Raw genomic sequence first — 11,154 nt, forward strand, 5'->3', positions numbered from 1 at the left:
GTCCCACATTACAGAGTCCTAAACCAGCAATAGGCAACAAGAGACCTGGGGACCTCTGGCTGGTTCAGGACAGAAATTCATCTCCCTCTTTCCTTCTGCCTTAGTGTTTTCTCAGTCAATTTTATCATACATTTATTTCCTCAGCCCAAGCACTATAAAAGCTAAAATATGTGGCAAACTGGCACAGCTCTCAGAGCAGGTGGATTCAAATGCCATTCATATTCACATCAAACAATAAAATGCTCGTGCCTATCACCAGGATGAGGGGAAATAATCATGCAGAAGACTGATACACTGAGGCTCGCCTGTTCAGAGCTCATAGAACAAGCCCAATGGGCTATTTTGCATCATAAAAATTATGGAGAAGTAAATGCATCCACACAATAATGAGCCATTATGGCTCATTAGAGGCTCAGCTTGCAAAGTCCAAAGTGTACAAACAGAGGCATAGAGGACAAATGTGAACTAAGCACTGTACCCTGCCCTCTGCCTGCACCAACGGTTTACACGTATCTGGTGAATGATTTATAAATCTACAGATAACAAAGTATAAAACTGTGTCACTGTCTTCACTTTACAAAGGAAACCCTTTCTGAATAATTTGCCATGTCTCTGAAAATGTTTCAAATTTTGGTGTCTGCTCTGCTGTTTACAGGTAAGTGCCTGGCATCCTGTCTCATGTCACTCCCTTCTGCCTTGTTAATAGTCAGCTGGCAAAAACCCCTGTGTCACCACCAGAACAGCACTGATGGAAGAGAATTAACTGGAAATCACTGCAGCAGGGACATATGGGAGAGTGGGTGAATGCAAGATTGCACGGCAAATTCTGTGAAATACAGTTTGATTCTGCTCCTCGTGACTACTTTTGAGCCTTTTACTGCTCAACTCTCATGTATAAGGGGCAAGGATGCATTTCTGACTGAAAGGTATTTTTACAGGATGATTTCCTGAACTGGTAAAATTGTAGAAAGAGCTTAACACTGTTTCTATGGAATCTTCCCTAAATATTATTCTGATCTCAACATTTACTGTTTACATGAAACAATTTCACATGCATTTATAAGGACCCAAAATGATCTATGTTGCAAGTGATTTCTGGGATGCCTGATTTGAATGGCTTAAGGAGACTATTTTTTTTAAAGTGCTCGGGCTGTCTGATCACTGATCCTTCACAGTACCCTGTAACCAGGGCACCTACAATCAAGACTCAACCTATAAAACTTGGACCAGAGGGAAAATGGATGGGGCAGGGCTGTCACATGCTCTTCCCAAAGCAGCACACACTGCTACAGTCAATGATCAGTGATGCACATGCTGCGAGATTAATTTATTTCTCACTAAATTAGAACAAAAAAAGCAGTGACTGTTGACTTCTCAGGTGATTGCCTGCACCATAGAAAGATGCTCTATCCACATGTATGAACTAAAAGCATTTCTTAGACCCGATTGCTCCAATACACATGCAGTGAATAAATGATGTGGACAGCTAAGACAAAATGAGGGAGACAGAATTAGCCAATATCAATCATGAATTAATGAAAAAGGCATTTTCCGAATTGGGACCACAGCCAGGTGTAATTCCTCTTTTGGGCCAAATTAGTTTCCTTGTCATAAGACCCTGAGTTTTGGCTGCAGTGAAACTCCGTAGGAAGGTAAGGAGTTGGAAAGGGACTTTCTCTCTCCTGCAAGTTAGAGTTAACCTAGAAACCTTCTTTCCCCCTTATTTATGTTTCCTGATCTTCTGTGCACGCGAACTTGGACCATTCCTAGGGACTTATCTATCCTGAACTTCACCTCCTTTCCATTGAAGGCCATCATGACGCAAACAGTGCCACCTGAAGTCATGCTGGGAACCCATCAGCTTGCTGCCTCTCCTTTTGGAAGACTTTGTTAGGAAAGGCAAGAGACATAAGGCAGATTAAAGTAGTCTTGTTTTCCCTCTTTCCCAGGCTCCTGTTCTTCAAAGGGCAGGCAGAATAACTTATTACTGATTTTTAATGAGCTCTTAAAAGTTTCATTGATCAGAAACAGTTCAGTTTTTCATTAGTTGTGAATCCTTTCAGCAACAATGAAGGTGGGGGTGAAGTAAAACAGAAGCTGTAAAATTCACTAATAAGAATCTAACTTTTCATCACGTCCTCAACTCAGATTTTATAAATCACTCCTCATAGTAAACCACAGTCACATCTCTGCAAATAGGCTTTCTGGACCTTTTCCCTTGTCTCTGCAGAGTGCAGCAGCAAGGGATGGAGTACAAGGGTGATCTCTTGGCACTGGGATAATTACTAACATCTCTTGGATGTCTGATGGGGGTGTCTTGCCCATTCATTCAAGGTTAAACTGATAGCCACATATGGGTTTAGAAAGGAAAATTCAACAGGACCCACTGAATGGACCAATGCTTTTTCTAATATATTTTACTGCAGAGCAAGTAGTTCCTTCCTTAGGATTATCTAGGATTTTTGCCAAATTGCCTCACTATTTACCCATATGTGACAATTTTCTGACCCTTGGCATCACACCAGAACAATGTTCAATAGTTAGTTCTTTTTTAAATGTCTGTAACTTGTCTGCCTCTGCTGATGAGGGAATGACGCTGATGCTGTAGCTCTAACAACTGTTACTGACTGAGCTCTCATCTCTTGAACCACAGGGCTCTTGTGTCCTGTGATGTAAAATTAAAATTGTCAAAGAATAAAGACTACTTTATTTCAAGCTTTGAAAATAAACAGATGAGACCAAAATTTCAAAGACTGTATGATATGAACAGTGTTGAAGCTCTTAAAAAATCAGTGACTTTAAATCAGTAGATATTAGCAAATCTGACTAATTTAATTTTATTCTAAGGCCTGCTAACATCCAAACCCTTTGGGGTACAAAGCCAATGTACATACACACATTTCTTTTTTAACACTTGAAAAAGCAATATGCAGATGTTAGACTTTAATGTAATTGCACTTTTCTACTGAAAAAACGTGGTGTCTGGGCCAGAGGTGGCCTGCAGAATCTAAAAGTCTATCCCTGCTGCAATCCATCCATGCATGCAAAGTACTGACAAAGAACCACATCTTGATTTCCATGGAGTGCCACCCAACATAGAGAAATACTTGAGTGAGGAAAAAACTAGCTACTTCCACACCTGTTTTTTAGCACTTGCACTGTTGTGCTGTGGACTCTGAGTCCCCATCCCAAGTTCTGTGGTCTGACTTCATGAATTTAAATTTAGAAAGCTAAATAGCTGAAGAATGAAGGGAAGGTGATCCATTTTTGCTCATAGCTAACCTTAAGAAACACACCTGAGCTGCAGCATTCAATTTACTTTTTCAAAGTTCCCAACACGTCAGCACCTGCCACCTCAGCAAGGTTGAAGTTTAGCTCTGTCCAAGTTTAGTCTCTGCCCAAACCTTGTGCTAAAGTGTTGATAAGACTGTCAGCCTTAGCCCCACGGGCTGACATTTTGACCAGTCACCTAAGCTGATAACAAGAAGAGTTATGAGACTAAAAGGAGAGGAGCGAGAACAATGGCAAACTTTTGACATTTAAATTCTATTGATATTAACTTCAGCAATAGATTTTCAGGCTGTCAGAAACTTGCAATAGTCTTCAGAAACAAGGGAGAAACAAATAGTCTCAGTCTATGTAACAATTTGCACAGAGACTGACTGAAGTGCTGCTAAGTAATTGTCACTTATTTTTTGTAAATATCACAGCAAATCAGAGATAGACCTCTTTTCCCTGTGGTAGATGCACGCTGGGGTAAATTTTGGTCATGCTTCTCATCACTTATAAAATACTGCTAGATAAAAAAGTTTCTCGGGTGGGGAGGAGAAACAAAAGCATATCCTACAATAAAGCAAGTTTAAAGGTTTGTCCTATCATTTAACTTTGTCATTAGACATGCAAATAGTGGCCTGCTTGTTCTCCCCAGACTGCTAAGCACACGAGGGTTCATGCTGCTTAGCTTTAAAAAGGAAAAGTTATATCAATTAAATAGGTGCCTAAGTAGGAAAATGTGTCAAAGTTTAATCTCATACTCACCTTTTTGACTGTGTGATGAAGTGGATCATTGTACATCCAGCTAAAAGAAATGGGTGTCTTTCGGAGAAGATTTTCTGTGTGTCCCCAGCTAAGTATCTTGCTTTCTAGAAACCTATGCTTGCACAAGACAGTTATCTTCCATTTGAGTCTAGTGTGAAGAGATTTTAATGCAAAATAATTTAAGATCTATCCAGGTCTATTAAGGTCGATTTTATATTTTAAGTACAGTTTGCTTGCTATACTGTAATACTTTCTATTTTGACATTCCAAGTATGCCTTTTTATAATCAGTTTTGCTTTTCATAATCAGTTTTTACAGTCAATGCTAAATAAATATTTTCTTTTTTTTTGACAACGATGGTTGCTGGTTTTACCAGCATCTCCCTTCTCTCAAGTTTAGTCTTAAATCAGATCACAGTAATCCAAAATTAGATACTCAGAAGGCACCGCAGCAGAATGATTACTAATAGTTTTCCCTCTGGACAATCTCTTTAGGTGTGCAGGATAGACAAAACTATCTGCTGAAGGCAATAATTACATGAGCTAAGCATCTGCTTGCTAAAACCAGCCAATTTTTCTATAATTTGCTTTTCATATGAGAACACTGAACAAATCTTCAAGAGATGATAAAAGGAAACATTCTAACTGGTAACAGCTGATACAACCTCTGCAATAGTTCACCCTCCACGCATGTTCCTCCTATTTTCCCACTGGGCCATTTATCCCCAAATGTGCTTTACAAATAACATATTTATCTAAGAGAAAAGAGTATTGAACAAAAACATTAACTTACAATATGTCTGATTGCTCTTTACAGTGAGTTAACTGTTTTGGAACAAGTTGAAATTCTTCATTTTTTTTGGAGCTCAATTTTATGCACTGTGAGCCATTTCATTAACATTACCCACCTGCTCCAAACTGCCTCTAGTCTCACATCCAGATGCTCTGAGATTCTATTCTCCTGGTTTGTGTGCTAATCTTCTACAAGATGGAGAGGTGCAGTCCTTCCTGAATAGCCTGTGTTTATAAAACATCCACCCGAGCAACAAACTTCCACAATATTCTACTAAGATGTTCAGAAGCCGGGGAAAAATTACACCCATTCCAAGGAACTTAAACTGAGGCAAGACACAGGTTATTTGATGAAGACTATACACTGTATTCAGAGGGGTTACTCAGATGGGGACATCTGGTCTGATGCCCCCAGGTTTAGAGATCTGCCAGAGCACAAGCAAATGTGCAACCCTGTTTGTCCGTGTGACCAGAGTGAAAGACCAGCAGGGATATTTCTGGTTTCACTATAAATGCTCTCACTAGAGTTTTCCCGTAGGTGGACAAATTTTGCCCTGTTCAGAGTCTTATAATGAGTTTTACAGTAAGATGAAAAGAGAATGAGCTAAGCCTCAAGGATTAGCTGGAATATAAAGGCACTTACCTCAGTTCTCTTGGTACTTATGCATCTCTGGAGTGCCCCAGTAGCTGGGAACGAGTCCTGCAGACACTGCTCACAGGTGCTAAATGTGAGAGGTGAAAGAACATGAGAGAGCCTCTAGAGGAGAACAAGAACTGGGTGTTAACACTGACAAGCGAAGCCACCAACAGAGCTCACACACCTGCTTCTCCTCAGAGCAGGCAAGTGCACTTTAATCAAAGTGAATACTCAGCATAGTTGGGAATGGCAACTCTCATGGATACAGGTGCAGCCAGAGCAGACTGTTTGTTAAAAATTGAAAGATAATACCCTTAAGACACGGCGCTCTGCAGACAACACCTCACTGTCCCACCACTGGAATTACAAGCTCATTTTTTGAAGATGTTGACAGTGAGGAAAAGAAACACAATAAGAAGAACTGCTTCAAGTTCTTTTTTTTTCTTTTTTTTTTCCAGTTTACTTTAAATCTGGAAGGTCAGAGCAGACATTGGTGATAAAATTTAACGTTTAATAGCCCTTACTAACTATATAGGCATTTAAACAAAAGTGAAGCCTGTTATTGAGCCAATTTCTGATCCCAGTTCAGTTATCTCAGTCCATAAATGCAATCATGAGCTTACAAAATATTTAATATTAAAAAAAAAAAATAATCCCAAATTCACAATTCACTAAAGAGAATTTAACAGCTCATAGATTTTTCTATTGGAAAACAGTAAATTGCCAGAGAAATATTGAAATTGGCAAAAGCTTAGTTTTCTTTTGTGCAGTTCTGGAATAGAAGTATAGCAGCTTAATAGACATATGCATGAAATATATTTTCTTCTGCCACAGGCCAAAATCTTGTTTTCTGGAGTACAGAAATAGCTACTCCTCTGTTCCCTAAGGGAGAGAGCAGTTCACACATGAGTCTTCACACCAAATGTCTGAACTTACTTTTTTCCATGGAGTTGGTAACATTTTTGAACATCGCATTCCTTGAAAGCTTCCTAACCTAAAACTTCTACCTCCAGTTTATGATTATAGTAACTTGGAACATGAGGAAACTGAAGTAGGAAGGAACTATTGGGACTCTCATTGCTTGCTAACTAAATTTTCTAAAGTATTATTTGACTTCTGTTAGGAGACTATTTGAGTTCCGTTAGGAATTGAAGATGACAAGCACATTCAATTCCTTTTTTTGTTTTGGTTCATTACAGCACAATCAAGCTTTTCCTTGTCTTCTTTTCAAGCAATTTTGACATTGAAAACAAACAAAGTAAAAGAGAGCAGCAAACACTCTAGCTCACTTATCTTCTACCTTTATACGTTCAGCATACATTTTCTTCTATTTAAAAAACTAATGAGCAATGATATTGTGGGTGATCAGGAAAGCCAGCAATAATTACAAGTAAACTGGATTCAGCTGATCATTGCACAGGAAAGCAGATGTTTGACATCCTCAGTTAGATTTTCCCTACAGAAATTCAGAAATAAAGGCATTAGAGAGCTGTGAGTGAGGTGATAACTTGCCCTGCTGAGCTCCCATGGTAAGATCTAATAGACAGGGGTTCAAGTTCTTGGCCCATCTGTACCAACCATGTGCAGGTCACTCCCAGGTGTCCATTTAAAACTTCACTAAATTGGAGCACAGCTGTTTACAGACACTGGCCTCAGCTTGGCTGATGTATCGAGCTCCAACTTAATCATGGTTCATTAAAAAATGTATGATTTGAATTGATATGCTATTTTGAACCGGTTTAGCCCCAAATTAAGTTATGTCTCAAACACCCAAGAATAAAAAGAAAAGATTTTTCCTGTACCAGGGCCTTTCATATGAAGCTAACAAGGAATATAGACCTTTTTTTGGGCAGAAAGGTTATTCCAGGAAGATCTGCAAGAAGTCCTTTTGCATCTGTGGTGAACTCAGAAGCCATCTGAAGCAATGCAATAACAAGATTAGAATTGCAATACTTTCTGTTTATTAAGTAATTTCCATGTGTGCAATTCCTATGGTGATACTAATAAGAATAAATATCGTATATAAGCCAGGAAGTTTAGAAACCATAGTTAAATTCATAGGTAGGTTTAGGGTTCTTTTAAAAAACTTCAGGCTTCTCAGCATACCTGAGACTAGTGCAATTCCAGTCTAAGAGAATGTTTTGTTGCAAAATCTTGTATTAAAAAATTATTAATGCCTTAGTTAGATTGTAACTTTATTTGCTTTGGATTCAACAGCAAAATATTGATTTAGAGCACCTGTTTTAGTAACTTCAGGCCTAAAAGAAAGAAGTTAATTTCTAAGGTAGGACCATCTTTGATTTCTGTTAAATGAACTACAGGTCCAAACTCATGTTCCTTGGACGTAAACATGTTTTTTGAAGTGCACATTCTAAAATATTTTTATAATATTACAACTATTTATTAGCTTCTGTTTCAGGTGTCCTTGGAGCACCTTTTCTGACAGAGGAATCAGCAAACCAATTTATACGACTTAAAAGACACATACTATATCCTCAGAGCTCCTGGGACCCAAGCAGCAGCCAGAATTCATGGGCACACTCTGTGGCTGAACAGGTATTTTCTTCCACCATCTTTCAGCATCTATAGGAAAAAAAAAATAAAGTACAGGTGTGGACTCAACACGCCACACAAATCCTTTGGGGCAAAAGAGGAAATTTGTCTGATTTATCAACACAGGGAAGGTTGTCTGTAACTCCTGTCTGCTCATTAGTCACACACTGCATTTATTCAGTATCGAAGCTGAGAATATTCTTTCCTGTTTTTATCTGCTTCAGATTAGTCAGTCATGGGCAGCTTTGAGAGACACAGCAAAGTACTACATGGACTTGGACCCTCAATCCTTCAATCCTTCGATATCCATGTATGATGGGGTTTCTCAACTGAGCATTTCGTAGGCTTGGAGTGTATGTGTGTACCTAAGTAAGTAAACTGACCAATATACCAGTGCTGGCAATCGGTTTATAGTGTCATAACGACACAATGAAAAACCTAATTATAAGAGATGTCCTGAAAAATTAAAGAAGATTTGTTTTTACTGTCCAAGTTTAATAGTTATTAAAATTGCGACAGGTTTGGTTTTTTTTTTTTAATTATTATTATGCTTTGGAATAACTCATCAAAAGCTTAAAGAATATATATCCTTTTAAAAGTCCACAGAAGCTAAACTGCCTCCATATAGTTGATTTAAAAATACAGACAGAAAGCAATTCCTGAGGAGAAAAATAAAAGATAAAAACCTCCATCTATTTCAGTAACAAAATTGTATTCAGTGTAGAATAAAACCTCGGCAGAACAAAAAGAGAACTAGACATAGCAGTTGGTAAAAGCAGTATTTATAGATCTGCACAAGAGTACATGAAATGAAGTGTCTCCAACTGTCACAGAGAAATTGTTTAGGACTGTGCTAAAACTGTACACATTTTTGGGACAAAATTTTGTCAGATTTAAGGAACGATTACTAGATGATTCAGTTGGACAAGCATGAGGTAGAACACACACATTATTCCTGTGGAACACTTCTCAGATGAAGATGCTGCAGTGCCTTGAAATGTACAAGAGTGGGTAGAACTAAACTCATACAGTTTCAGGGCTTAAAATATTTGTTAAGACAGCAATCTGATCACTCTGAGATCATCACCAATGAGAAAATGGGTAATCTTCTCATAAAATACCTTGAACTGAATATGGTTTAAATTTAATTGACTTAAAAGCATTCTTTTTGAAAGCGAGTTTCCTTTTGAAGTGTGGCTTTTGAAAGGATTTTTTTTTTAATTTTTTTAAATAAGATAAGAATTTGATTTGGAGAGTCTCAGTTTGAACTTTGCAGGACTGTTCTACCTAAAAGGTGACACCAGTTTCACTCACTCTGAGCAGAAGCAAAGTAGGAAAGAATAGCTGAAAGCCATGATTTCCCTACCCTCCTGCAAAGCCTTGGGTAACTGGAAGGAAGCACCAGGTTATTCTGTTACCATTTCCAGTACTGATATGGGTGGCAGCTCTCTTGGATAGCAGCACTCACTTCTGCCTTATGACAGATCTGAAATTACCTTAAGATGCTTTACTCAGTTCTCTGGAAAAAAAAAAAAAAAAACACCCTCTTTTCCATCAGAAAAATTATTCAAATAGAAAACACCTAACTGTGTCTAATTATTAGTTGTCTGAAGGCTGTGATCACAGCAGCTGCCAGGCGTACTCCAAGACGAGTTATTCCTCCAGAATGATAATCCTAATGATTGCCGTATGACAGGATTAAAGCCAGTTTACAGAAACACATTCACAGGCACTCCCACCGAAGCATGTTAATGATTTCAAAGCAAGGCTAGTTAACTCCCAGACTGAAATAAATTTCTTAATGCTAATGTGACAGAAATTGGCATTCAGAGTTTTTATGAAGGCATGTAGCAGCAAAGACATCAAGCTAGAAGTTACAAAAACTATTATGGATAAAGTAGAACAATTCATTGTTTCTGATTAGTGATAATTCTGAAATGGCAAGCCTATTACAGCATATGCAGGGATCTGGTTCAGGGGCTGTACTTCCAGAAGAAAACATTTGCAAAAGCTTGCAAATCTGAAGACTGCAAATGTTGAAAGGATCTTTAAAATAATTTTGTGGGTTTTTTTTTTTTTTTCTCCCTAAAAGCAATTTATTCCATCTTTTCTAGTGACAACATCAGATCTTATGTGGACTTGCTACAGCAGCCTGGGACTCACCTCCAGCAACAGACAAGGACAAGCTATTAAATCCTACACGTCTTGTATCTACGTTAGGATATGGCGTGTTATGTATTTGCCATTATGTATTTGATAAGACGACTTTATCTCATCCAACTGTCTAACCCCAAAATTAATACATTAATTCTCTGCATAAATACTGCATATTTAATATTTATAAGTACAACTAAGATCTATCTCCTAGTAAATTGAATAAGAAGTTTAACAAAAACAATCACGAGCTTTTAGCAGATTGAGTTTAAAAAAATCTAGTGTTTTCAGGTAAAACATTTTTTTTTTTGACTAAACAATTGCACGTTCCTGCTTCTGTGACTGAAAACCACATTTTTACTTCTCAACACTTCCTTTAGCTACATTTCTGAGAGGCAAGTAAGAAATGAAAATCAGTCATTTTGGGTGGGTAAGAGATGTAGAGCACATGCACTTCACGTACAGTTCTGTACTTCAGGTGCATTTGTGTTTTTTCAAGTACTGGGAACAAATTATAAGCAGGCAGTGTAGTCTACATCCATTTGTGTCCATGTTTTGCTTTCCTCATTTAAACTTCTGTACTTGGTCTTGGATTCCCAAACCAGCTGAATCCACAGCTACTACTGTGAGTTGTTTTTTAATTACTCCTTGGAGTTAGGAATTCATGGAAACATTTGCTACTCCTTTTCTAAAAAAATGGTGATGATAAATGTTTTTTCTGCCAAGTTCTTGTGTTTGGAAGTTTCCTGGTTCCTATTATTGCATCTTATTTGAGAAAATCTTTGAAGAAATATTGGGCTGCCATATTTCTTTTGTGTGTTATTAATATATTGATAACAATTAAAAGGCTTTTTCAACCCTGGTCGAAATTTCTGCATCCATAAGGAGGACCTGTTGGTAAAACAAGATGTATGGTAACCTTATAATAAAAAGGCAGGTGAAGGAAGGCAATTTTTGCTCACTTTTACCTCCAAAGAGCAG

At 37.9% G+C, this 11,154-nt stretch overlaps 1 protein-coding gene across 2 annotated transcripts; it reads left to right on the forward strand.

Moving 5' to 3' along the window:
• Nucleotides 1-523: 523 nt before the first annotated feature.
• CUNH3orf85 (chromosome unknown C3orf85 homolog) lies at nt 524-10,344 on the forward strand. 2 transcript variants are annotated; one of them, XM_027883245.1, is made up of 4 exons: nt 524-655; nt 7,874-8,022; nt 8,244-8,329; nt 10,134-10,344. In XM_027883245.1, exons 1-4 carry the CDS (start codon nt 607-609, stop codon nt 10,210-10,212), a joined length of 363 nt encoding a protein of 120 aa, XP_027739046.1. In that variant the 5' UTR covers nt 524-606; the 3' UTR covers nt 10,213-10,344. The 2 variants fall into 2 exon arrangements, with proteins under 2 accessions (XP_027739046.1, XP_027739047.1); XM_027883246.1 differs by having other exon boundaries at nt 526-655; nt 7,886-8,022; nt 8,244-8,388.
• The last annotated feature ends 810 nt before the right edge of the window (nt 10,345-11,154 follow it).

Source organism: Empidonax traillii, unplaced genomic scaffold, assembly GCF_003031625.1.
Source record: "Empidonax traillii isolate 1590-97213 ecotype Southwest subspecies unplaced genomic scaffold, ASM303162v1 scaffold121:size1714817, whole genome shotgun sequence".
Taxonomy (NCBI): domain Eukaryota; kingdom Metazoa; phylum Chordata; class Aves; order Passeriformes; family Tyrannidae; genus Empidonax; species Empidonax traillii.